General features: G+C 54.9%; 1 protein-coding gene and 1 long non-coding RNA gene across 6 annotated transcripts; one reads left to right on the top strand and one right to left on the bottom strand.

The window, feature by feature from the left end:
* Nucleotides 1-42: 42 nt before the first annotated feature.
* Nucleotides 43-15,955, bottom strand: LOC105485178 (TNF alpha induced protein 8 like 1). Of its 5 annotated transcripts, XR_011617762.1 has the most exons (3): nt 15,797-15,955; nt 3,578-4,266; nt 43-220 (listed from the first exon to the last, which is right to left on the bottom strand). XR_011617762.1 is itself a non-coding variant. In XM_011747392.3 (2 exons), the coding sequence occupies exon 2, from the start codon at nt 4,261-4,263 to the stop codon at nt 3,703-3,705; it is 561 nt and encodes a 186-aa protein (XP_011745694.1). In that variant the 5' UTR covers nt 4,264-4,266; nt 15,797-15,955; the 3' UTR covers nt 3,372-3,702. The 5 variants fall into 5 exon arrangements, 4 of the variants coding, with proteins under 4 accessions (XP_011745694.1, XP_011745707.1, XP_011745700.1 ...); XM_011747392.3 differs by lacking the exon at nt 43-220 and having other exon boundaries at nt 3,372-4,266; XM_011747405.3 differs by lacking the exons at nt 43-220; nt 15,797-15,955 and adding an exon at nt 15,271-15,646 and having other exon boundaries at nt 3,372-4,266.
* Nucleotides 15,956-16,171: 216 nt separating this feature from the next.
* Nucleotides 16,172-19,036, top strand: LOC139360406 (uncharacterized). Its single transcript, XR_011617764.1, has 3 exons — nt 16,172-17,453; nt 17,592-17,684; nt 18,722-19,036. It is a non-coding gene; the product is annotated as an uncharacterized lncRNA (long non-coding RNA).
* The last annotated feature ends 7,921 nt before the right edge of the window (nt 19,037-26,957 follow it).

Raw genomic sequence — 26,957 nt, 5'->3', positions numbered from 1 at the left:
AGACTCCATCTCAAAAAAAAAAAAAAAAAATTTGTTCCGTAGTTCTATTTGGTTTGTTTCCTTTAATTAAATCTCAAATTTACAAGAGTCCAGACTGGCTGGACAGCCCAGCAGGGACACGTAGAGTTTTGCCCATTGATGTCTCAACAGCACACGGTTCCATCGGGGCTTCGTGAGAGAATCAGAATCCACGTAAGTTCTTGAAGGTCTGTCTCTCGGCCTAAGATAAGCGGAAAAGGTTGCCTTGGAAGCGTGGGGTAGAGGTAGGAACAGCTGGCTCTCTGGCCAAGACCTTTGGCTTTTTCACGGAAGCAAAAACCAAACCACAGGAAACCTGCTCCGAGTCTGGGGTCAGGATTTCCTATCAGTGAGTGCGGCAGGCCAGGGAGAGGCGAAAGGGAGTGGAGAGGACTGTGGCAAAAGGGAGAGGGGCAGCCCCTGCACAGCTTCACCAGGGGTCAGTGCAGGCTCGGATGGCCCCGACTGGCGAGTTTGCAAGAGAAACTCCAAATCCGGACGGGTGTGTGTGATCTTGGTTTTTAAATGCTGGCACGTTTCAAATGTCTCAAATACTGGATGGAGCCGGCTAGACCTACCTTCTCACCGAGTAAGGCCCACAGGCCCCTGCGGCAACCTCTACCCTCTATAGACGAGGTTCTGCAAAACAGTCATGGGACCTCGTTTCCCCTCCCCCACAGGCACCCAAAATAACCTTCCTGACCTGCAGCACCATTTTGCAACCTTTGAGAACCCATGCCCCCTGCTGACAAACAAAAATGGCAAATAGACTCCACCACAGCACGCCTCCGCGGCCCGAGCTAAGAATCGCGGGTCTCTGGGTAGTACCAGAGCCAAGATGACGGCCGAGCTTTGCTTTCTTGGGTCTGTCTTATAAAAGTAACATGGTTGGCTGGTTGGTTGCTGATTCTCCAAACATGAAATCAGGATATTACAAACGTGCACACTTTGTGAGGCCGAGGGAGGTAGATCGCTTGAGCCCAGGAGTTTGAGACCATCCTGGCAACATGGTGAGACCTTGTGTCTACAAAAAATACAAAGATTAGCCAGGTGTGGTGGTGCACGCCTGTAGTCCCAGCCGAGGATCACTTGAGCCTGGGAGGACGAGGCTGCAGTGAGCCGAGATTGCACCGCTGCACTCCAGCCTGGGCGACACAGCGAGACCTTGTCTCAAAACAATAAATAAAATGTGCATACATCTCAGGTGGTTTCCCCTACCCCTGGGTGGGGGGCACGCTCCGTCCCCTCCCACGTGACAGTCCCTGGATTGGAGCCGTTCTCCTCCCGACCCAGGGCAGAGGTCTCCAGTGTCATGCAGGCATCCTGGCTGAACGTGCCAGCGTTCCCTGGAGCCTTCTTGAGTGGGGGCTTCCAGGACCAAGTCCTGTGGACTGACGGGCTTCAGGCACATTTGTTCTCATTCAGTTCTCTGGACCACAAGTCTGAGATGAAGGTGTGGCCAGGGCTAGGTCCCTCCAAGGCTGAGGGGAATCTGCCTGGGGCCTCTCCCAGCTCCTGGTGGTGGCTGGCATCCTTGGCCTTCCTTGCATGCATGTCTGTGTCCAAATCCTTTTTTTTTTTTTTGAAGACAGGGACCCACCCTCACTCAAGCTGGAGTGCAGTGGCACGATCATTGGTCACTGCAGCCTCTAACTCCTGGGCTCAAGTGATCTTCCCTCCTCAGTCTCTCAAGTAGCTGGGACTATAGATGCCCACCACCACAATAATTTTTTTTTTTTTTTTTTTTGAGACTAATCTCACTTTTTCACCAAGCTGGAGTGCAGTGGTGCAATCTTGGCTCACTGCAACCTCTGCCTTCCAGGTTCAAGCGATTCTCCTGCCTCAGCCTCCCCAGTAGCTGGGACCACAGGCGCCCACCACCACGCCTGGCTAATTTTTGTATTTCTAGTAGAGACGGTTTCACCATGTTGGCCAGGATGGTCTCAATCTCTTGACCTTGTGATCTGCCCGCCTCAGCCTCCCAAAGTGCTGGGAGCCACCACCCTCGGCCCACCACAATAATTTTTTCTTTTTTTTTTTTTTTTGAGATGGAGTCTCGCTCTGTCACCCAGGCTGGAGTGCAGTGGCACGATCTCGGCTCACTGCAAGCTCCACTTTCCGGGTTCACACCATTCTCCTGCCTCAGCCTCCCGAGAAGCTGGGACTACAGGCGCCCTCCACCATGACCAGCTAATTTTTTTTGTATTTTTAGTAGAGACAGGGTTTCACCATGTTTGCCAAGATGGTCTCGATCTCCTGACCTCGTGATCCGCCCGCCTCAGCCTCCCAAAGTGCTGGGATTACAGGCGTGAGCCACTGCACCCGGCCTTTTTTTTTTTTTTTTTTTTTGTAGATATGGGCGTCTCAGCATCTTGCCCAGGCTGGTCTTGAACTCCTGAGCTCAAGCAATCCTCCTGCCTCAGCCTCCCAAAGTGCTGAGATTACAGGAGTGAGCCACTGCACCTGGCCCCAATTCCCCCACTTTTTTTTTTTTTTTTTTTTTGAGATGGAGTCTTGCCCTATCACCCAGGCTGAAGTGCAGTGGCACGATCTTGGCTCACTACAAGCTCCACCTCCTGGTTCAAGCAATACTCCTGACTCAGCCTCCCGAGTAGCTGGGACTGCAGGCGCCCGCCACCACACCTGGCTAATTTTTTGTATTTTTAGTAGAGATGGGGTTTCACCGTGTTAGCCAGGATGGTCTTGATCTCCTGACCTCATGATCCGCCCACCTTAGCCTCCCAAAGTACTGGGATTACAGGCGTGAGCCACCGGGCCCTGCCCCGAGCCCACTTTTTTTTTTTTTTTTTTTTTTTTTTTTTTTTTTTTTTTTTTTTTTTAGACTGAGTCTGGCTCTGTCGCCCAGGCTGGAGTGCAGTGGCCGGATCTCAGCTCATTGCAAGCTCTGCCTCCCGGGTTCACGCCATTCTCCTGCCTCAGCCTCCCGAGTAGTTGGGACTACAGGCGCCCGCCACTTCGCCCGGCTAGTTTTTTGTATTTTTTAGTAGAGATGGGGTTTCTCCGTGTTAGCCAGGATGGTCTCGATCTCCTGACCTTGTGATCCGCCCGTCTCGGCCTCCCAAAGTGCTGGGATTACAGGCTTGAGCCACCGCGCCCGGCCCTGAGCCCACTTTTTTTAAGGACCCCAGTCCTTGAATTGAGGCCCACCCTACTCCAAGATGACATCCTCTGAACTAATCCCATTTGTAATGATCCTATTTCCAAATCAGATCATCTTCTGGTCCTGGGGGTTAGCATGTGAATTTATGGATGGGGCGGGGGGGTGCCGCGATTTGCCCCCTAACTAGTCCTTGTGTGCGGGGATGAAAATCCCAAGCGACGTCACCAAGTGGGAAGCAGCAACTTTTGACTTTTACATCAAGCGACCCAGGGGTCGGTGTGGCCCAGGAAGTACAAATAGGGGTGGAAGGTGGTCCCCAGAGTAGGGCCCCAAATTCCTCTCCCCATTGGGCGGAGGCCAGGAGAAGAGGTGACATCCGTGTCTGAAACAGCTGCTACAGATGGCTCAGCGTCCTCTCAAAGGGGCCAGGTCACCCACCTGTCTGGGGGAGTTCGACCAGAGTCCGATCGGGAGAAAAGAGGTGGAAAAAACCCACAAAGCCCACCGCGCCCAGCAGAAGAGCCCCAGAAGGCGCGAGGGGCGCGGTCGGGCGGCCCTGGGGCTCAGAGGCTGCCCTCGTCCAGCATCCGGCCCAGGCCCTCGCAGATCCTGCGCAGGTGGGAGCGGTAGGGCTCGGCGGGGCCGTAGAGCGCGGCCAGGAAGTCGCAGTCGGCCAGGTGGCCGAACACGTGGTTGATGCGGCCGTGGGACTTGGCGGTCAGGTGGGGGCCCACGGCCTGGTGCAGCAGGTCGCGGCACTCGAGCAGCCCAGCGGCCAGCACGCGCCGGTCGAAGGTGAAGTCCACCTGCTGGAAGCTGACGGCCGTCATGGCCAGGCAGCGCGCCCGGTGGCGGAAGCGCCGCAGCAGCGCCAGCTCCTCCCCGCCCAGCTGGTCCCCGCGCAGCAGCAGCCCCAGCTTCAGGGCCACCTTCACCAGGTTCTTGAGCATCTTCTGGGCCTCCTTGCGGCTGCGCGTGAACTCCCTGGTGGCGCGGTACAGCTCGTCCAGCACCTCGCTGCTGGTGTCATCCACCAGCACGGCCACCACTGCCTTAGATGCCATCTTACTCAGGAGCTTCTTCTGCGCCTGCAGAGCCAGACTCTTGGTGTTGAAGGTGTCCATGGCCTGCGGGGGACAGGGACCAGCCATCAGTTTCGCACACTGGGGCACTCACACAGAAGAGGTGACACCACCACAGACCCCAGAGGGCCTGACAGAATGTGTTTCTTTAAAAAGTGTCATGCTGGACGCAGTGGCTCACGCCTGTAATCGCGACAATTTGGGAGGCCGAGGCCAGCGGATCGCCTGAGGTCAGGAGTTCGAGACCAGCCTGGCCAACATGGTGAAACCCTGTCTCTACTAAAAATACAAAAATTAGCCAGGCTTGGTGGTGGGCACCCATAATCCCAGCTACTTGGGAGGCTGAGGCAGGAGAATCTCTTGAACCCGGGAGGTGGAATCTCTTGAACCCAGTGAGCTGAGTCCATGCCACCGCACTCCAGCCTGTAATTCAAGCCTGTGGTCCCAGTGCTTTGGGAGGTTGAGGCAGGTGAATTGAGGCCAGGAGTTTGAGACCAGGCTGGGCAACATAGCAAGACCCTATCTCTACAAAACAAAATCAAAAATTTTATTTTTTATTTATTATTATTTGATTATTATTATAAACAGAGAAGGCCCTTCTGAAACCCACTATCTGTAGGGCCTGACACCAGCCCTCAAACTCACCATTTCCTTGCTATGAGCTGAGAAGGGGTTCAAGGTGATCATTACAGGGGTTCCGTTCCATACCCCTAGGTCCAGCTCAACACTCCCCACCCTCACCCCACAGCTCTGTGAGATGGGGTTCCAAGTAAGCCCCAGACTCCAGGCTGCTCAGGGTGGAGGAGCCCCGTTACTATGGCAGTGCCTTCAGCCCCACTGCCCCCACGGGGTTTGTTTATTTATTTATTTTTGAGACTGGAGTCTCGCTTTGTTGACCAGGCTGGAGTGCAGTGGCGCGATCTCGGCTCACTGCAAGCTCCGCCTCCCGGGCTCACGCCATTCTCCTGCCTCAGCCTCCTTAGTAGCTGGGACTACAGGCGCCCGCCACCACACCCAGCTAATTTTTTGTATTTTTAGTAAAGATGAGGTTTCCCCATGTTAGCCAGTCAATCTCCTGACCTCGTGATCCGCCTGCCTCGGCCTCCCAAAGTGCTGAGATTACAGGCGGGAGCCACCGCGCCCAGCCTCCACAGGGTTTATCACAGGCATGCCTAAGGCCTTCGACTCCAAGTGAGCCAGGGGGTGATGGGTTCACAGGCAGACATTTGTGGGGCTTCTGGGAAGGCATGGCTCCGATGATTCTTCCAGCAGGGAAACACTGACTTGGATAGCCCCTGTCCAGGCTGGGGCAGGGGAGGTGGCCAAGGTGAGAGGCTGGCCAGCTCTCGAGGCACAAGAGCCAGGCCTCTGACTGCAGAGCCACCCCCCGTCCCTGTCTGCTCCTTTTCTCTGTCCACTCTGCCCTGTAGCCTGCCCAATTTCCCCGGCCCTGGAGCTTCCCCCTCCACCCACCTCCTTCCTGCAGCTCCGGAATTCTTCCTAAATCTCAGAGTGGGGCATAGCCCTTACCTGCTGATAACCAGCTGACAGCTCCCCGAAGCTCCCAGGACCAAGCCCCATACCTCACTTGGAGCCCTGACTCTTCCCTGTGGACCCCAATACCCTACGACCCTGTCTCCTCCCTGGTGAACTCCTATACATCCCCCAAAGCCCTGGCCCCTAAGCCCCTGCCTCTTCCCAGGTGAACTCCTTCCTATACATCCCCAAAGCCCTGGTCCCGAAGCACCTTCCTCTTCCCTGGTAAACTCCTATACATCCCCATCACTTTGGCCCCCAAGTCTCTGCCTCCTTTGAGATGCAGGTGTCCCAGGCATCCCCACTGCTCTTCTGCTCCCCGGCTCTGCACCCCCATTGGTCTGCCTCACCCCAGGCTGCAGGGGAGGTCATGGGCCCGATTCCTTATCCACAGCGTCCCTAAAGACTCCAGAAACATCTGCTGAATGAACTGTGGGAGGAGGGAGGGCCTGAGACCCGCCCCCGGTCTCCCTCACTGCCCCAGGCCCTGCTCAGCCTCCACTCCCACCCCAGCGCCAGGCTGCCAGTCTCGGAATGCCATGTGGGCACCCACCTACCCCAGGAGCCCCCACAAAGCAGGTCTTTGTGTGAGTTCAGACTCCAGGAGAAGTTCCAAACCCTCGGCCGCCCTCTGAGGTCAGGGCAGGCACGGGAATTACTGGATGGGCTGCCCCTGCCCTCTGACCTCGGTCACCAGACCCTGGCTCTGCGCAGAAAAGGGGTGCTGTTGACTCAGTGCCACGTGGCAGGCCCTGAGTCAGCGACATATGCCCACTTCATCACCCCCACCGTGTACTAGGCAGGTTGCTTGTTTTGCAGAAGAGACCACAAAGGCTCAGAGAGGCTGAGCCACTTCCCCAAGGCCGCACAGCAATACAGTGACCACTGGCTCCCAACGCCCTTGAACCCCAACTCCCTCTGCCTTCCCCATCTAACACCCTCAACTGGCCCTGAGTCTTAAGAGGGCAACCCTGATATTTAGGGCCTGCTCCCAGCTCTGGCCTCTGCAGCAAGCAACTTAACAACGGGTCTCAGTTTCCCCATCTGAAATACGGGGAAGATCAAAACTAACTCTGTCCTGGGGCAGAAGCTTGTGACCAAACCCCCAATCTCCACTAAGCTGTGAGCTTCCTCTGAAGAGGCTGCAACCAGTGCCTGGAATTCCGCCCTTCCGTGCCTCTCAGCTGTGTGAATTTGCAAACCTAGTTCTATCTCAGTGAGATTCCCTGTGCGAAAAAAAAAAAAAAGCTGGCCGGGCATGGTGGCTCACACCTGTAATCCCAGCACTTTCGGAGGCCGAGGCGGGCAGATCACGAGGTCAGGAGATCCAGAACATCCCGTCTAACACGGTGAAACCCGATCTCTACTAAAAACAAAAAATTAGCCGGGCGTGGTGGCTAATAGTCCCAGCTACTCGGGAGGCTGAGGCAGGAGAATTGCTTTGAACCCGGGAGGCGGAGGTTGCAGAGAGCCGAGATTGCACCACTGCACTCAAGCCTGGGCGACAGAGCGAGACTCCATCTCAAAAAAAAAAAAAAGCCACACATGGCTGGGCACGGTGGCTCACGCCTGTAATCCCAGCACTTTGAGAGGCCGAGGCAGGTGGATCACTTGAGGTCAGGAGTTTGAGACCAGCCTGGGCAACATGGTGAAACCTCATCTCTACTAAAACTACAAAAATTAGCCGGGCGTGGTGTGGTGGGCTCCTGTAGTCCCAGCTACTTGAGGGACTGAGACTGAAGAATCGCTTGAACCCAGGAGGCATAGGTTGCAGTCAGCTGAAATCATTCCACTGGACTCCAAGCCTGGGCAATGAGAGCGAAACTGTATTGCAAAAAAAAAAAAAAAAAAAAAGTCTGCAGATTTCAAGAGCGAATTCCCGAACCCCTGGGTCCCGTCTCCCCAATTCATAGATGAACAAACCGAGGGGACTCAAAGAGGAAAAGGCCTTTCTCTGCATCTGGGGATGAGGTCCCTGGACCCCATCGGCCCTGGAGCCCACATCTTTCTGCCCATCTCAGGAGCTGCGTGACCCCAGGCAGGGCTGTGCCCCTCCCTGGGCCTTGACTTTCCCATCTACGAGTCGTGAGGCTGGAGAAGTTGATTCTGGAGGGGAGTCAGGCCTGTTTACAGCTTCAGGAAGGGCCTGGGCTCCCAAGAGCAACCCCCGCCCCCTACAAGGCCAACAGGAAGAGGGACGGGGGCAAGCAGCTGTGGCCTCCCTTCCTGACCCCACACTCCGAAGACCATCGGGGCAGCCCCGGTCCTGCTGACACCTGGCGCGGCCCAGCTGCCTGGCCTTCCCCTTCCTCCTCCCTGACCCATTGTTCTGCCAGAAACGCTCCCATCCAGGCAGCCAGACAGGAGGATGACTGCTCTCCCAGGGGAACAGCCGAGGACCAAAATAAACCTGGGTCTTCCTTCCTGCAGGAGGCGGTGTAGCGGCCGCATCAGCCCTTACAGGGCAGGGGCCTTCCCAGGGACTGCCTGGGGCCTAGGGGCATCACCCTCCAAATGCCAGGGCACCCCGTCATCACAAACACACACAGCCCGCTACAGCTTCTGGGATTCGGGTGTTAACACCCATTCAGTGGCTTGACAAGCATTTATGGAGCACCAACTGTCCTGGGGCAGAAGCTCGTGGCCAAACCCCAATGTCCTGAACCAGTGACGTGTGCCTATTTGTCATTCTCACCTGGTACTGGCCAGGTGGCCTGTTTTGCAAAAGAGACCACAAAGTCACCGGGGATACAGCAGCGCCACTGCACTCCAGCCTGGGTGATAGAGTGAGACTCCGTCCCAAAAAAAAAAAAAGTTTCCAAATGTCTAAATTGGCCCTCTTTAAGAAATACCGTTGGCCGGATGCGGTGGGTCATACCTGTAATCCCAGCACTTTGGGAGGCTGAGGCGGGTGAATCACCTGAGGTCAGGAATTTGAGACTAGCCTGGCCAACATGGTGAAACCCTGTCTCTACTAAAAGTACTAAAATTAGGCTGGGCGCGGTGGCTCATGCCTGTAATCCCAGCACTTTGGGAGGCTGAGGCGGGCGGATCACAAGGTCAGGAGATCGAGACCATCCTGGAGAACACAGTGAAATCCCATCTCTACTAAAAATACAAAAAATTAGCTGGGCGAGGTGGCGGGCGCCCGTAGTCCCAGCTACTCGGGAGGCTGAGGCAGGAGAATGGCATGAACCCGGGAGGCAGAGGTATAAGAGAGTCGAGATTGCGCCACTGCACTCCAGCCTGGGTGACAAGAGTGAGACTCCGTCTCAAAAAAAAAAAGAAAAACACTGTGTTCCCCTGCTGGAAGAAGGAGGTACCAGTAACCAATAAATAGAAACCAACAAGTTAATTTGAGAGAGAGAGATGGGCCACAGGGGCGGGGGATGAAGGTCAGGGTAACCAGGAGAGCCTCTCTAGGGAGGGGCTGGGCTGGTGGAGCTGGGCCTGCAATGACAGGGTCTGCGGGAAGATGCTCCAGGCAAAGGGCGCAGCCTGTGCAAAGGCTCTGGGGCAGGGCTGTGTCACGCTTGTTACAGGAACAGCCAGGAGGCTTCAGCCCTGTCCACAGCCCGTCCAGGTCCATCCACAGCGCTGAGGTCTCCCTGCTGTGACCCTCGACAGATCCCATGCATGGGGATAGCTTTCCCATCTGCAAAATGGGTGACCAGGTACCAACTCCCTGGCTCCCTTGATTATTTCCCTGGTCCCTATATTCTTTTTTTTTTTTGGAGACGGAGTCTCACTCTGTCGCCCAGGCTGCAGTGCAGTGGCGCGATCTCGGCTCACTGCAAGCTCCGCCTCCCGGGCTCACGCCATTCTCCTGCCTCAGCCTCCAGAGTAGCTGGGACTACAGACGCCCGCCACCTCGCCCGGCTAATTTTTTGTATTTTTAGTAGAGATGGGGTTTCACCATTCACAGGATGGTCTCCATCTCCTGACCTTGTGATCTGCCCGCCTTGGCCTCCCGAAGTGCTGGGATGACAGGCGTGAGCCACTGTGCCCGGCTCTTTTTTTTTTTTTTTGAGACAGAGTCTCACTCTGTCGCCCAGGCTGGAATGCAGTGGCACCATCTTGGCTCACGGCAACCTTCGCCGCCTGGGTTCAAAAGATTTACCTACCTCAGCCTCCCGAGTAGCTGGGATTATAGGAGCGTGCCACCACGCCTAGCTAATTTTCGTTTTTTTTTTTTTTTTTTTTTTTTTAGTAGAGATGGGCTTTGGCCATGTCGGCCAGGCTGGTCTTGAACTCCCGGCCTTAAGTGATCCACCCGCCTCGGCCTCCCAAATTGCTGGGACTAAAAGGTGGGAGCCACCATGCCCAGCCTTAAGTATAAGTTTATATTCTCCCTCATTAAGTAATGGCTGCATTTAACAACCAGATAGCAAAATTCCTGAAAACACAGGAGGTGGCTCTGGTGAGCTGGCTGCAATTATGTGACAAGTCCCTGCCATCCCCACCCCTGTCCCATTAATTCTTCATGCCCCTCACAGAGAGTGTCAATAATTGATGGGTCTGCTCAGCAGGGCCAGCCCAGCCGCTCCATCTGTCTTGTCACAGCCCCGACTGTGCTCCGGGAGTCCGGGGGGCCTCAGGTCTCTTCCCACTGAGGCCAGTGATCCCAGGCCTCACCCCACCAACTCCCAGGGTCCCACTGCACCAAGCCCTTTAAGACCCATGACTCACAGGCTGGGCGCGGTGGCTCATGCCTGGAATCCCAGCACTTTGGGGGGCGAGGTGGGTGGATCACCTCAGGTTGGGAGTTCAAGACCAGCCTGGCCAACATGGTGAAAATTCCATCTCTACTAAAAATACAAAAATTAGCCGAGTGTGTGTGTGTGGCACACACCTGTAATCTCAGCTACATGGGAGGCTGTGTCACGAGAATCGCGGAGGGCACGATTCTCTGGGGGGGCGGAGGTTGCAGTGAGCTCCACTTCACTCCAGCCTGAGAAACAGAGTGAGACTCTGTCTCAAACAGAACAAAACAAAAAAAAAATCCATGACTCAGGCTTTGCAAGTCGTTGTCCATTTTATTTTTATTTATTCTTTTTTTTTTTTTTTTTTTTTAAGACAAGGTCTTACTCTATTGCCCAGGCTGGAGTGCAGTGGTACCATTATAGCTCACTATAGCCTCGACCTCCTGGGCTCGAGTGATCCTCCCACCTCAGCCTCCTGAGTAGCTGGGACTACAGGTATGTGCCACCACGCCTGGTTCTTTTTTTTTTTTTTTTTTTCTGTAGAGATGGCATCTTGCTATGTTGCCCAGGCTAGTCTCGAACTCCTGGGCTCAAGTGATCCTCCTGCCTCGGCCTCCCAAAGTGCTGGGATTGCAGGTGTGAGCTGCCACACCTGGCCAGTGTCCATTTCATTTTATTTTTGTTTTGTTTTTTTGAGACGGGGTTTCGCTCTTATTGCCCAGGCTGGAGTGCAATGGCGCAATCTCAGCTCACTGCAACCTCTGCCTCCTGGGTTCAAACTCCTGCCTCAGCCTCCCAAGTAGCTGGGATTACAGGCATGCACCACCACGCCCGGCTAATTTTGTATTTTTAGTAGAGACGGGGTTTCTCCATGTTGGTCAGGCTGGTCTCGAATTCCTGACTTCAGGTGATCCGCCCACCTTAGCCTCCCAAAGTGCTGGGATTACAGGCATGAGCCACCGTGACCAGCCAATTTTATTTTCATTTATTTATTTTTTGAGATGGAATCTCGCTCTGTTGCTCAGGCTGGAGTGCAATGTCGAGATCTCAGCCCACTGCAACCTCCACCTCCCGGGTTCAAGCGATTCTCCTGCCTCAGCCTCCCAAATAGCTGGGATTATAGGCACCTGCCACCATGCCTGGCTAATTTTTGTACTTTTAGTAGAGACGGGTTTTGCCATGTTGGCCAGGCTGGTCTCAAACTCCTGAACTCAAGCGATCTTCCTGCCTCAGCCTCCCAAAATGCTGGTATTACAGGTGTGAGCCGCCACACTTGGCCAGTGTCCATTTTAGTTATGGCAAAAGAGAGAGGGGAATCTGTTGGCCCAAGTTGGGGGTGACATCAGTTGTTCTCAAACTGGGTTCCCCAGAACCCTCAGGACCACCGTACGGATGGGCAGGGTCCAGCTGCCTGCTGGGTTGTGGCAGGGAGCCTGGACACTTTCCACTGTGGCCAGATTTCCACTGGAGAAAGGGTTCGAGGACCAAACATGAATATCAGGTACCCACAGCTCATGGCTCTGCAGAGGAGGGGACAGGCTTGCCTCAGCCCAAGCAATAGGTTCTTACACTGTAGAGAAGCCTAGGATCACCTGGCAGGAGGTGCATCCAGCCCCTAAATGTGTCCCAACGCAACCCACTTCTTCTTCTTCTTCTTCTTTTTTTTTTGAGACAGAGTCTCGCTCTGTTGCCCAGGTTGGAGTGCAGCAGCGCGATCTCAGCTCACCGCAACCTCCGCCTCCTGGGTTCAGGCGATTCTCCTGCCTCAGCCTCCTGAGTAGCTGGGATTACAGGCACCCACCACCATCCCTGGCTAATTTTTCTATTTTTAGTAGAGAAGGGGTTTCACCATGTTGGTCAGGCTGGTCTCCAACTCCTGACCTCAGGTGATCAGCCTGCCTCAGCCTCCCAAAGTGCTGGGATTACAGGCGTGAGCCACCATGCCTGGCCTAACGCAACCCACTTCTTACCTCCCCCACAGCCTGGTCCCCTTGTCTCCTGGCACCATCTATCCCCATGCCCCCGGTCTATCCTTCCTGTAGCAGCCAAAGGGTGCCAGTGAGTACCTGAGTCAGGTTCTATCCTTCCCCTGCCAACCACCCTCCATGGCTCCCACTTCCCTTGGGGTCAAAGTCAAGTGTTCCTGGCAACCATAAGAATCTGCACACCATGCCCTGTCCCCTCCCTGCCCTCTCCTCTACCCTCTCTCCTCCTGCTCACCGCTCCAGCCCCATGGGCCTCCTTGCTGCTCATCCATCATGCCAGGTGGCATCCTGCCCCAGGACCTTTACACAACCTATGCCCTCTGCCTAAGCTGCTCTTCCCCCAGGTCTCTACATGGCTGTTTCTTTCTTGTCATCCAGGTCTGGGTTTACATGGCCCCTCCTCAGGAGGCCCTCCCAGATCCCCCGTCTATTTTATTTATTTTATGTGTATATATTTTTTTAATTTTTTGAGATGGAGTCTCACACTCTGTCAACCCAGGCTGGAGTGCAGTGGTGCGATCTTGGCTCACTGCAACCTCTGCCTCCCGGGTTTAAGTGTTTCTCCTGCCTCAGCCTCCTGAGTAGCTGGGATTACAAGCACCCACCACCACACCCAGCTCATTTTTGTATTTTTAGTAGAGACAGGGTTTTGCCCTGTTGGCCAGGCTGGTCTTGAATTCCTCACCTCAGGTGATCCACCCGCCTCGGCCTCCCAACGTGCTGGGATTACAGGCGTGAGCCATGGCGCCCAGCCAATTCTCTTCTTTTTCTTTAAGACAGGGTCTCACTCCTGTCACCCAGGCTGGAGCGCAGTGGTGTGATCTCGGCTCACTGCAGCCTCAACCTCCCTGGGCTCAGGTGATCCTCCCACCTCAGCCTCCAGAGTGGCTGGGACTACAGGCCCGCGCCACCACACCTGGCTAATTTTTTCTTTTTCTTTGTTTTCAGTAGAGACAGGGTTTCACCATGTTGCCCAGGCTGGGAAATTCTCTAGATGGACCTGCAAGGTTTTGGTTATGGGGAAACTGAGTCAGAGAGGGTCACGAGCTTATAAAGCAGTGATGTGGCAGAATCAGAATTTGAACCCAGCCTTTAACCTAGCGCAATCCTTTCCCCATCCTAGTCCACAGCACATTTGGGGTTCTTTTGTGAGGGGGGTTCAAATCTCCTCTCTCCCAGAGCTCACCCCAGAGGGGAAGGATGGAAGCCTTAGGAAGCTTCTAGAAGCACTGTGTCCTGTAATCCCCTCCTCGGGCCTTTGACAATGTCTTGCTGAATCTCCCCCACCCCTCAAAGCACCCTCCCTCCCCCCAGTTATCTCAGCCCCTTTCTACAAGAAAAAGGAGATGACCAGCCCCATTGGACAGATGGGGAAACTGAGGCCTAGAAGCTGGGAATTTACAAGATCCCAGGAACTCTGCCAGAGGTCCCTGCATCAAAGCTCGGGTGGGTGTGATTCCAGGGAAGTTGTCTGCTGAGGGGTGTCGGGGGATGCTGGGAAGGGCAGGCAGGCTGTGGAACCAGGCGGTTCCTCCCTCTCGATCTGCCTCCTCGCGCCCCTCCCCGTCTGTAACACCTGAGGCTGTACCTGGGCAAGTGTGAGTCATTTTTTAGCGCTGACGTCTCTCTGGGAGAAGTGTTTCCCCGTCAATGGCTGGAGTTTTGTCCTCAAGGCACCCTTTCGTGGCCCCATTGGACAGACAGGGACACTGAGTCCTCTGGAACCCACCATACTGAATTGTCAGGCAATCAAAGGACCCCTCGCCCACCTGGGCTGACCCCTGGAGGAACGGGGACGAGGAAACTGAGGTTCTGGGGGCACCTGACAGTTGGCCCAAGGCCACACAGAGGGAGGGGCACACGGCGGGGCCTCAGACCTGCACCCGTCTGCAGAGCCGCTTCCTTTAGGGACCCCCTGGTACCCCACGATTAGAGCAGGATTCAAGTCCCCTCCAGCCCATAGTCCCCCCAGGGGTCTAAGCACTCACCCGCCACCTGTGTCCCAGGCTGCTCCAGCCTCTGGCCAGTTCCCAATTCACCCAGGTGTTTGTGTGGCTGGAGACAGCCCTTTGTTCACTGTTTCCATAGGTACAGCGTCCCTGAACGGCCCCTCCTCTGCCCCTCCCAGCCCTTGCCTATGCAGGTCCTGGGCCGGCCCATACAGGGAGCTTGTTATGTTTCAAAGTTGGCGCCCTCGGACCTGCCGTGGTGGCAGAGGGCATAGCCCATGCAAAGGCCCTGAGGCAGGACCTCGCCTGGGGTGCTGGAGGAACAGGAGGAGGCCAGTGCGACTGGGGCAGAGCCACAGCGAGGGTCAGGGGGGTTACAAGCAGGGCCTGTATTCCTGCACCTGATCCCCCAGCAGTCGTAATTCGGTGAGTTACGACCCACTCCTGTTTTACAGATGAGGAAACAGGCTCAGCAGAATTGAAAAACTGGTTCAAGGTACCATGCGGGTGGCAGAGTTCAAATCTAGATTTGCCCAAGCTCCGCCACGACTGGGCTGACCCCGCTGGGACCTCCCGAGGCGTTCACCGCCCCCAGCTGAGCTGGGACTGGCTCAGGAAAGAACCTCTGGTAGCCTGTTTACACCTAGAGCTGCTCCTCCCCCAGCCCTTCCCCCCACCATAGAGAAGGTGCTGGAAAATGTGAGGATGCAGAGAAAACAGATTCTGTCCTTCCTGTGTCCCCACCTCCCTGGCCAAACATTGGAAGCATTGGCCTCTTTCTAGGCCTTAGTTTACCATCCCAGGAAATGGACCTAGTTCGACTTCACAGAAAAGGCCAGGAGGCGACAGACGTCCTTCAGATCACCTGCCAATTACCTTGGCAGCGACGGTCCCAGTTCACAGCTGGCAAAACTGAGGCCACGGCCCCACAGGCCACTTGGGAGTTCGTTAGGGGCCAGTCCGGGTGGGCCTGGGCGGGCCTAGGCCTGGCTCCCCGCCACCGATGCCTGGTTTAGCCAGAAGCTACAGTCAAAGCTACAGTCATGCCCACCTCCGCATGGCTGGCCCAGCTGCCCACCTCCTGGAATGCCCTCGGGGTTCTGGAATCTGTCCTGAGCACCTGTGGCCCTGCAGTTAAAGGGGGCAGAGTCCACTAGATTCCACGGAGGGGTGGGGGTGCTGGTCCCAAGCAGAGCCCCACGCCAAGGGGGGCAATTGAGACTCAACCTGTCTCTCCCTAACCTATACAGCAAGAGGGACAGAGAGACAGAGGGAAACTGAGGCAGGAATGCAGACGGACAGGCGGCGGGGTGCAGAAGCATTACCGGGCGGGAGAGACAGGGCGGCCAGGTGGTCCCCGGGATGCGCTGAAATAGGGGTCGCCCCGGCACTTCTCGCTCACCTGCTCTCGGAGCAGAGTCCGTGCGTCCAACCGTCGGGGGTCAGTCCAGCCGCCTCCGTGGGCTGGGGCCGTTGCCGCGGCAGTGGGAGCAGGGCCGGAGCGGGGCCGGGGCCGGGGCGGGGCGGCAGCGCGGCCCCGCCCTCCACTTGCCTCGCCCCTCGGCAGGACACGCCCTCCACTCGCCCCGCCCGCAGGAAGGGACCGGAGAGTTGCCAGGCATGGAGGGCGGGCCGAGCGCTTCAGATTAGCCAATGACAGGGGGGCAATGTACGAAGAGGCCAATGGGAGCAGGGAACTGCGACGGGAGGAGGGGGGGAAGGGGCGGAGCCTGGGGCGGGGTCAGGAGGGTCTGGGGGATTCCTCCGGAATCGCGAAGGGGCCCGGATGCGGGGGCGAGGCCATAGTCGGGGCGCCGGCCACAGAAAAGGGAAAAGATAAGAGTATGAGACAGACGGAGAACCTGGGAAGGGAGGCACAGAGGCACCAACAGGAAGAGACCGGAGAGCCAAAAGGCAAAACAGAGCAACCACGTGGTTCTGCACGGGCCCCTTCCTCCTTCTGGGGCTCAGTTTACCCACCTCGGTAATAGGAATTTCGGCAGAAGCATGTTTCTCAAAGTTCGGCCTCGGGGAACCTTTCGCGTCAGAAAGATCTGAGAGGCAATGTAAAAATGCATTGGGCGCGGTGGCTCACGCCTGTAATCCCAGCACTTCGGTAGGCCGAGGCGGGCAGATCACGAGGTCAGCAGATCGAGACCATCCCGGCTAACACGGTGAAAGCCCGTCTCTACTAAAAATACAATAAATTGGCCGGGCGCGGTGGCTCAAGCCTGTAATCCCAGCACTTTGGGAGGCCGAGACGGGCGGATCACGAGGTCAGGAGATCGAGACCATCCTGGCGAACACGGTGAAACCCCGTCTCTACTAAAAAATACAAAAAACTAACCGGGCGAGGCGGCGGGCGCCTGTAGTCCCAGCTACTCGGGAGGCTGAGGCAGGAGAATGGCGTAAACCCGGGGGGCGGAGCTTGCAGTGAGCTGAGATCCGGCCACTGCACTCCAGCCCGGGCGACAGAGCCAGACTCCGTCTCAAAAAAAAAAAAAAATAAATAAATAAATAATAAATTAGCTGGGCGTGGTGGCGGCGCCTGTAGTCCCAGCTACTCAGGAGGCTGAGGCAGAAGAATGGCGTGAACCCGGGAGGCGGAGCTTACAGTGAGCCGAGATCGCGCCACTGCACTCCAGCCTGGGCGACAGAGCGAGACCGTCTCAAAAAAAAAAAAAAAAATGCAGGTTCCAACTAGGCGTGGTGCCTCACACCTGGAATCCCAGCACTTTGGGAGGCCAACGCAGGAGGATCCCTTCAGCCCAGGAGTTTGAAACCAGCCCAGGCAACATAGGGAGACCCTGTCTCTACAAAAAAAGAACAAAAGAAGTTAAAAATTTAAAAATACAGATTTCTGTGCCACTAGAAGGGATGAATGTAACCCAGGGTTGTGGGGCTAAGATAAATCTTTGGGGTGAGGTGGAGGACGCCTGGAGACACCATCAGAGGATCGCCAAATCCAGCCTCAATTTCCATAGGAATGAGCCTGCAGGACACACAGGAGCTCCCCGGCTGCGCAGCGCCAGCTGGGGTCCACCAGAGAGGATGCAGCTGTGAGTCCTGGGAACCAGGCCCTGGAGCTACTCCCAGGCCCTCTGCGGCTCCATTTCCGCTCTGCAGCCCCAACTCTGGGTCCGGGTTGGGGCTGGGGCCTAGGGAGCCCATAGCAGCCTCGCTGTTTCTTCCTCCAGGAAGCCAGACAACAAATTGTTGAGGGCCTGTTGTGTGTCCTGACCTTCACCCGGGATTCAGGAAGACCGTGGCACAGGCCTCAGGAGGCAAAAGTAAGTTAAATGTCTCATTGGCCGGGCCCGGTGGCTCACCCCTGTAATCCCAGCACTTTGGGAGGCCGAGGTGGGCGGATCACCTGAGGTCAGGAGTTTGAGACCAGCCTGGCCAACATGATGAAACCCCGTCTCTGCTAAAAATACAAAAATTAGCCGGGTGTGGTGGCACATGCCTGTAATCCCAGCTACTCGGGAGGCTGAGGCAGGAGAATGGCATAAACCCGGGAGGCGGAGGTTGCAGTGAGCTGAGATCTGGCCACTGCACTCCAGCCTGGGCAACAGAGCGAGACTCTGCCTCAAAAATAAATAAATAAATAAATAAAAATAAAACATACAAAAATACAAAACAAAAAAAAAATTAGCTGGGCGTGGTGGTGCACGCCTGTAGTCCAAGCCACTTGGGAGGCTGAGACACGAGAATTGCTTGAACCCTAGAGGCCGAGATTGCAGTGAGCCGAGATTGTGGCACTGCACTTCCAGCCTGGGCTACAGAGCAAGAGTTCATCTTAAAGAATAAAAAATATGAAAAAATTAGCCAGGAGTGATGGTGCACGCCTGTAGTCCCAGCTACTTGGGAGACTGAGGCATGAGAATCACTTGAACCCAGGAGGCAGAGGTTGCAGTGAGCTGAGATTGCACCACTGCACTCCAGCCTGGGTGACAGAGCGAGACTCTGTTTCGAGAAACAAAACAAAACAAAACACCTTCTTATTTCATTTTGGAGGAGGAGACTGAGGCCCAGAGAGAGGAAGTAACTTGCCTGAGGTCACACAGGCACAAGGTGGTAGAGTCAGGAGTGACTGTCCCGTTTCACAGATGATGAAATGGAGCCCTGGAGGGAAGAAGTGATGCGTCCCAGGCCACACAGCCAGATGAGGCAGAGTGGGATGAGGACCTGATTAGGTTTGACTTTGGTGTGGTGTGTACAGCTCCCGTCACAACCCCAGCATCAAGGGGGTCTCCGCATCAGGGTAGGAGGACTGGAGGCATCTGAGCCTAGTGTGATTTCGCCTTTTTTCTTTCTTTTTTTTAAGACAGGGTCTCGATTTGCCACCCAGCCTGGAGTGCAGTGTTGCATCACAGCTTACTGCAGCCTCAACTTCCGGGGCTCAAGCAGTCCTTCCGCCTCAGCCTCTCAAGTAACTGAAATCACAGGTGTGCACCACCAAGCTTGGCTAATTTTTATTTTTATTTTTTATAGAGATAGGGGATGTCTCACTATGTTGCCCAGGCTGGTCTCGAACTCCTAGCCTCAAGCCATCCTCCTGCCTCTGCCTCCCAAAGCGCTGGTATTACAGGCAAGAGCCACCAAACCTGGTCTCTTTTCTATATCAGATAAGAAGGTTGGGGCTCAGAGGGCTGGGGTTCAGTGGGGTGTGTAGGGGTGGGGGAGGGATGATCTTGGCCAGGAATGCAGGCTCACTGGGTGATGAGGGTCAGTAAGAGTGCAGTCCCGGGGCAGAGTTCAGCCTGGAGTTGGAGGCTCTATCGAGGGTCCAGGCTCAACCCAAGGTCGGGATTTAGACGGGGTCGCAGGCTCTATTTCGGGTCAGACCTCAGCCTAGCGAGGGGCTCAGCCCTGAGTTGGGAGCTCAGGCGGATGGAGACTCTTTTGGGTTTGAGGCTTGGCCCAGGCCCAGGGCTCAGAGAGGGATCAGAGGCTCTATCCAAAGTTGGGGTCTCAGTCCAGGTGCCAGCTCTATTGGGATTGAGGTTTAGCCCAAGGCGGGAGCTCAGCCCAGTGTCGCGGTTCCGCAGGAGGTCGGGGCTCGATTCAGAGTCGCGGGCTCTATAACCCGGTAAAGCTCCGCCGGGTGGGAGTCGGGTCCGGAGTCCCGAGGGTCCTGGGGGTCGCCGCCGCGCCGCTTCCGATCATGCCCGGCAGAGGGCGCGCTCTGCCCACAGTCCGGGCTGGCGGCGCCTTCGCTTCCCCGGAACGCGCGGCCGGGGCGGGCGGGATCTGCGTGCGGGGCGGGGTCACCGGGCCCAAGTCTCCCCTGAGCCTAGACACAGGAGCGTCACCCGCACCCCCAGGCCAGGTCGCATCCCGGGTCGCATCCCGTCGGGCTGTGCAACCCGCAGCTAGCGACCCCCTTCTTCGGACCTCTGCCCCGGCCCAGTGCCATGGGATCCCGGTTGGGGGAGCTATGGAACCTGGAATGTGGGGGCAATGGGACTCCGTTTGCGGGGATGATGAGACCTTGGTTGAGGTGGGAGATGGGACTCCGTTTGTGGGGTGATGGGACCCTGGTTGCGGGGGACCGATGAGATCCCATTTGAGGGGCTTGGAGGAGGCGGCTTATTCTGTTCTGCAGGAGCCTGGAGGACTCGTCTTGGGGGCCAGAACGCACTCCCCTCCCCCACCCCCCTCTTCCAATGGTAACTCCTACACGTCCGCCATCCATCTGTCCCCAGCCCATCTGTCTGTCTCTGCAAGACCCTTTCCAAGGCCACTTGAGAAAGGGAGTGGGTGGGTGGGCGGGCCCAGAGCAGGCACGGAAGGAGGGAGTGCATCTTGCTGGAGCACTCACCTCTCAAAGTCCAGGCCCGGGGGTCTCCTGGAATTTTCCCAAGGTCACTGGAAGAGAGGGAGGGGCCGTCACCCTCCCTGGGATCAGGGGCTGGGCGTGGGGTTAGGGGCACACTCCTTTCCCCCAAGCCACTAAACCAACTCCCTCTGTCCTCCTGCTGCCAGAGAAGGAGCCAGGCTGCCCCCAAGGGAGGATGGATTTACAAGTGTCAGCCGCGCAGACGCCAGCATGTGTCAGCCGGGTGTCTGGGGAGGTAGAAGGCGGGTGTCTGGGGAGGTAGAAGGCGCGTGTGTGCCTGTGTGCTCCTGTGGGTGGGTGGGTGTGTTTGGGGTGAGGGCATCACGATCTGCTTCTGCCCCTGGGGCTAGAGAGTCCTTAGTCATCCCGGGCAGGAAAGGAAACTTCACTTTTTGGAACCTCAGTGACTACATCTGGAAGATGGGTGCAGTGATCGTAGCGGATACAAGGATGGGGTGCTGGGACTCAGCACTCTTGCATTGGTTGACGGCCTCGATAAGACACCAGCAGCTGGGTGCGGTGGCTCATGCCTGTAATCCCAGCACTTTTGGGAGACCAAGGCGAGCAAATCACTTGAAGTCAGTTTGAGACCAGCCTGGCCAACATGGTGAAACCCCGCCTCTACAAAAAATACTAAAATTAGCCGGGCGTGGTGGTGAGCACCTGTGGTTTCAGCTACTTAGGAGGCTAAGGCGGGAGAATCATTTAAACCTGGGAGGAGGAGTTTGCAGTGAGCAGAGATTGTGCCACAGGACTCCAGTCTGGGTGACAAAGCAAGACTCTGTCCAAAAAGAAAGAAAGAAAGAGAGAGAGAGAGAGAGAGAGAGAAAAAAAAAAACAGCTGAGAATTGCCCCACCCAGAGATCAGAAAAGCTAGGGTATTTATCGCCCCATGTTCAACCAGCATTGGCAAAGGACTGCTCCCAGGAACCTTAGCTCTGGGCAGAGAGAACGCCCCAAAACAGGAAGATATGTCTGTGGTTCTGAGCAGCTGCTACAGGACATGACTCAGTGTAGGCTGATGAGAGCCAGCCCTGGGGCTTAGTCCAGAACTAGAGAAGGCAGCACCAGGCTGGGGAAATACCAGCTGGGATCTGGTAAAGGTTGGTATGAGATCTGCCTTCTGGCAAAAGCCAGGGGAGAAGAACAGAGCTAAGTCTGGGAAGGAGACTACATACTGGGGTCCCTTGATCAAACTGTGCCTGAAGCGCCTCTAGAGTAGGCAAGGACTCTCTCTCTCTCTCTCTATCTCTCGCTCGCTCGCTCGCTGTCTTTCTCTCTCTCTCTCTCTCTCTCTCTCTCTCTCTCGCTGTCTTTCTCTCCCCCTCCCCCTCTCTGTCTTGATGGGGTCTCACTGTGTTGTCCAGGCTGAGGCCGGGAGTTCAAGACCAGCCTGGACAACATAGTGAGCAAGAGTCCTCCTGCCTCAGCCTCCCAAAGTGCTGGGATTGCAGACACAAGCCTCTTCACCCAGCCCTAACACCTTGTATTTTAACAGCTCAGTGATATGTTCAGTTCCCCTGCTGAACTGAGAGTCCTGGAAGAGCAGGTCTGGGCCCATATTTCTCCTGCCATGTCCCTGGTGCCCAAAACAGGGCCTGGCACACAGTAGGTGCTCACTTAGATAAGCGTTAAGCAATCAAATGAGATTTCTTTTCTCAATTTGTGGTTGAGAAAACAAAGCCCAGGAAGGGTAGCAGACTTGTCCACAAAGCAAGTGGGAATCGGGGTCAGGATTCAAATCAGACTTATGTGACTCATGGCCCAGCACGTCACTTCATGGAGCACTTCTGCCGTCCGCCCTGCCCACCATGGCTCGATCTGGCCAGCCTCTCTGCTCCTTATCTCCCTGAAATGCCCCTCACCCCCGCCATAGCTTCCAGGAAGACCCCACAGGGCCCAGGCAATCCAGGAGGGCTTCCTGCAGGAAGAGCTCCCAGACAGCACAGTGTGCTGAGAGCTGTGTCTGACTGTGAAATGCCGGTTGATTTGCTCCTCTACATCTTTGCAGAAGGCACAGGGAACATGTGGGAAATATTTCCACAGCTGTCCTCACACTTACCCATCTGTCCCGATGACTTCATCAGAGCTTGAGCTGGGGGTGTGGCTGACCTCATCTTCCCACCTCCCAGAGCGTGGCGAGCAGAATCCTGACCTGTTAAAGATTAACTCAGCAGCCCCACGCCTGGCCTGAATCTCAGGCAGCGAGCTCCTTCTGCTCATTATCTGAGTCTCTGCCTGCTGTTAAAGTTCCCCTTTTAGCTGATAAGGAAAGTGAGCCCAGAGAGTGACGTCCCATGCCCCGAGACACACAGCATGTGCTGAGAGCTGGACTGGTCTCTCCTTGGCCACTGTCCTGCCTCTTCAGTGCATTCTCTGCAAAGCCACTAGAGGGTGCCCGTGAGCACCTGACTCAGGTCCTGTTCCTCCTCTGTCCACAGCCCTCTATGGCTCCCACCTCCTTCAAGGTCGAGACCCAAGTCCTTCCTGCAGCGCATGAGGGCCTGCGTGACCTGCCCCATCCCCTCCTTGCCCTGCCCTCCTCCCTCTCTACCCCTCACCCACGCTACTCCAGTCACATGGGCCTCCTTGCTATTCCTCCAACACGCCAGGTGTGGTCCTGCCCCAGGGCCTTTGCACTCATGGTGCCCATAGCCTGGGATGCTGTTCCCTGTAGATCTTCCTAGAGCACTTGCTCTAATCAGCTCAGGATGAGCAAGGGAAAGGGAGAAAACCACTCACAGAGGGATAGGGGAATGCTGACGAAACGCTGTCGTTTTTGTTTTTGTTTTTGTTTTTGTTTTTTGAGACGGAGTTTTGCTCTGTCACCCACGCTGGAGTGCAATGCCGTGATCTCAGCTCACTGCAACCTCCGCCTCCCGGGTTCAAGCGATTCTCTTTCCTCTTCCTCAGCCTCCCAAGTAGCTGGGATTACAGGTGCGTGCCACCACACCAAGCTAATTTTTGTATTTTTAGTAGAGAGGGGTTTCACCATGTTGGCCAGGCTGGTCTTGAATTCCTAACCTCAAGTGATCCGCCTGCTTCAGCCTCCCAAGGTTCTGGGGTTACAGGCGTGAGCCACCGCACCCAACCCATGAAACCGTTTCTAGCTCCCTTCATCTCTCCTACTGAAGAAAGACCTTCAGCCCACCTGGTGAGTCATGGTCATGGCTGGGCCTCTGTTTCCCATTTGGAAGAGACAGGTAACGCTTCCCAAATCCCTGCCAGTGGCTTCTCATATTTCTTCCATTTCCCCATATCCACAGTTATCTGTTTTCCTTTAAACCTCACATCTGAAATATCAGCCAATGCATTTTAAAAATATTTTTTAGGGCCGGGCGCAGTGGCTCACACCTGTAATCCCAGCTCTTTGGGAGGCTGACGCGGGAGGATTGCTTGAGGCCAGGAGTTCCAGACTAGCCTGGGTAACATAACGAGACTCCATCTCTACAAAAAAAAAAAAAAAAGCAAAAATTAGCCAGACATGGTGGTGCACGCCTGTGGTCCCAGCTACTCAGGAGGCCAAGGTGAGAGGATCACTTGAGCCTGGAAGGCCGAATGATCTGGTTTGCTTCTGTGTCCTCATCCAAATCTCATCTGGAATTGTAATCCCCATGTGTTGAGGGAGCGATTAGATCATGGGGGCAGTTTCCCCCATGCTGTTCTTCTGATAGTGAGTGAGTTGTCACGAGATCTGATGGTTTTATAAGTGTTTGAAGTTTCTCCTGCGTCCAGCCGTCTTGTGAAGGTGGCTGCTTCCTCTCCCACCATGATTGTAAATGTCCTGAGGCTACCCCAGCCATGCAGAATTGAGTCCATTAAACTTCTTTCCTTTATAAATTACCCAGGCGCGGTGGCTCACGCCTGTCATCCCAGCACTTTGGGAGGCTGAGGCGGGCGGATCACAAGGTCAAGAGATCCAGGCCATCCTGACCAACATGGCGAAACCCCATCTCTACTAAAAAATACAAAAAAATTAGCTGGGCGTGGTGGCACGCACCTGTAGTCACAGCTATTCGGGAGGCTGAGGCAGGAGAACCACTTGAACCAGGGAAGCGGAGGTTGGAGTTTGCAGTGAGCCAAGATCGCACCACTGCACTCCAGCCTGGGCAACAGAGCGAGACCCCATCTCAAAATAAATAAATAAATAAACAAACAAACAAAAAAGAAAGAAATAAATTACCCAATCTCAGGGACATTCTTTATAGCAGTGTGAGAACAGACCAATACATTCAGGCTTCAGTGAGCCATGATTGTACCACTGCATTCTAACCTGGGTGACAGAATGAGACCCTGTCTCTAAAAAAATAAAACAAAAAATAAATCCTTTTTTTTTTTTTTTTTTTTTTTTTTTTTTTGAGACGGAGCCTCATTCTGTCGTCCAGGCTGGAGTGCAGTGGCGCCATCTCGGCTCACCGCAAGTTCTGCCTTCCGGGTTCACACCATTCTCCTGCCTCAGCCTCCCAAGTAGCTGGGACTACGGGTGGCCGCCACCACGCCCAGCTAGTTTTTTTTGTATTTTTAGTAGAGACGGGATTTCACCTTGTTAGCCAGGATGGTCTCGATCTCCTGATCTCGTGATCCACCCGCCTCGGCCTCCCAAAGTGCTGATATTACAGGCGTGAGCCACTGCGCCGGACCCCTTTTTTTTTAATCGAAAAGGTGAAAGGAAAATCAGCTTCTCTCACCAGAGATTGAAGGTAACTGAAAATACAATTTAGTCTCATTGACTTAAATGGATCCCGTAGCGATGGAAGGAATGACAGGTGGGAGAGACTTGAACCACTCCCCCAACCCCTCGCCCCTGGCAGCAGCCAACTGAGACTTGAGAAAGACAGAACAGATATTCAAAGGGGTCACTGTGCAACTGGGGTTCCAGGTTATTTTATACCACGCCAAACACTCTGAAGTCATATTTTGTTTTGTTCTTTGTTTGTTGTTTGTTTTGAGACAGAGTTTCGCTCTTATTGCCCAGGCTGGAGTGCAGTGGCGTGATCTCGGCTCACCGCAACCTCCGCCTCCCAGGTTCAAGCCATTCTCCTGCCTCAGCCTCCTGAGTAGCTGGGATTACAGGTGCACACCACCACGCCCAGCTAATTTTTGTATTTTTATTTATTTTTGTTTATTATCTATTTATTTATATATTTTTTGAGATGGAGTCTCACTCCTGTCGCCCAGGCTGGAGTGCAATGGCACGATCTTGGCTTACTGCAACCTCTGCCTCCCGGGTTCAAGCAGTTCTCCTGCCTCAGCCTCCCGAACATCTGGGATTACAGGCACCTGCCACCACACCCAGCTAATTTTTGTATTTTTAGTAGAGACAGGGTTTCACTATGTTGGCCAGACTGGTCTCAAACTCCTGACCTCAGGTGATCCACCCACCTTGGCCTCCCAAAGTGTTGGGATTACAGGTGTGAGTCACCGCGCCTGGCCTATTTTTTTTTTTTTTTTTTTTTTGACACAGAGCCTCGCTCTGTTGCCCAAGCTGGAGTGCAGTGGTATGATCTCACTGCAACTTCTGCCACCCGGGTTCAAGCGATCCTCCTGCCTCCACCTCCCGAGTAGCTGGCATTACAGGTGCCCGCCACCACACCCAGCTAATTTTTGTATTTTTAGTAGAGACGGGGCTTCACCATGTTGGCCAGGCTGGTCTTCAACTCCTGACCCCTAGTGATCTGCCCACCTCTGCCTCCCAAAGTGTAGGGATTATAGGCCTGAGCCACTGTATCTGGCCTGTCTTGTTTTCTGCTGTGTTCTCAGGACCTAGAACAGGTGGGTACACAGTAGGTGCTCAATAAATGTTTGTGACATAAACGAATGCACCCATGTCTCTTCCTCCTTATGGCCCATTGTGCTTGGCAGAATACTGACACCTCCCCGTCCAAAGATGTCCACATCCTAATTCCCAAATCCTATGCATACAGTACCTCAATTGGCAAAAAGGACTTTGCAAATAGGATTACATTAAGGATCTTGAGATGAGTAGATGATCCTGGATTATCCGGATAAGCCCAGTGCAATCACAGGGTGCTTATAAGAAGGAAGCAGGAGGCTGGGCACAGTGGCTTATGCCTGTAATCCCAACACTTTGGGAGGCCGAGGCTGGCAGATAACCTGAGGTCAGGAGTTCGAGACCAGCCTGGCCAACATGGTGAAACCCCGTCTCTACTAAAAATACAAAAATTGGCTGAGGGTGGTGGCGGGCGCCTGTAATCCCAGCTGCTCTGGAGGCTGAGGCTGGAGAATCACTTGTGCTCAGGAAGTGGAGGCTGCAATGAGCTGAGATTGCCCCACTGCACTCTAGCCTGGGTGACAGAGTGAGACTCTGTCTCAAAAAAACAAACCAAACTAAACCAAAAAAAAGATGGGGCCCAGCGCAGTGGCTCATGCCTGTAATCCGAGCACTTTGGGAGGCCGAGGCGGGTGGATCACAAGGTCAGGAGTTTGAGACGAGCCTGGTCAATATGGTGAAACCCCATCTCTACTAAAACTACAAAAAAAATTTAGCCAGGTGTGGTAGCAGGCACCTGTAGTCCCAGCTACTCGGGAAGCTGAGGCAAAAGAATCGCTTGAACCTAGGAGGCGGAGGTTGCAGTAAGCCGAGGTCGCACCACTGCACTCCAGCCTAGGCAAGAGAGCGAGACTCTGGAGACTGTCTCAAAAAAAAAAAAAAAGAAGAAGAAGAAGAAGGAAGCAGGAATGCCAGGTTCAGAGAAGTAGA

This window comes from Macaca nemestrina, chromosome 20, assembly GCF_043159975.1.
Source record: "Macaca nemestrina isolate mMacNem1 chromosome 20, mMacNem.hap1, whole genome shotgun sequence".
NCBI lineage: Eukaryota > Metazoa > Chordata > Mammalia > Primates > Cercopithecidae > Macaca > Macaca nemestrina.
This window is presented reverse-complemented; position numbering and strand designations above follow the sequence as displayed.

Bases quoted from the DNA above. Each gene is read 5' to 3' on its own strand.
- LOC105485178 (XM_011747392.3), bottom strand. From the start codon at position 4,263: ATGGACACCTTCAACACCAAGAGTCTGGCTCTGCAGGCGCAGAAGAAG.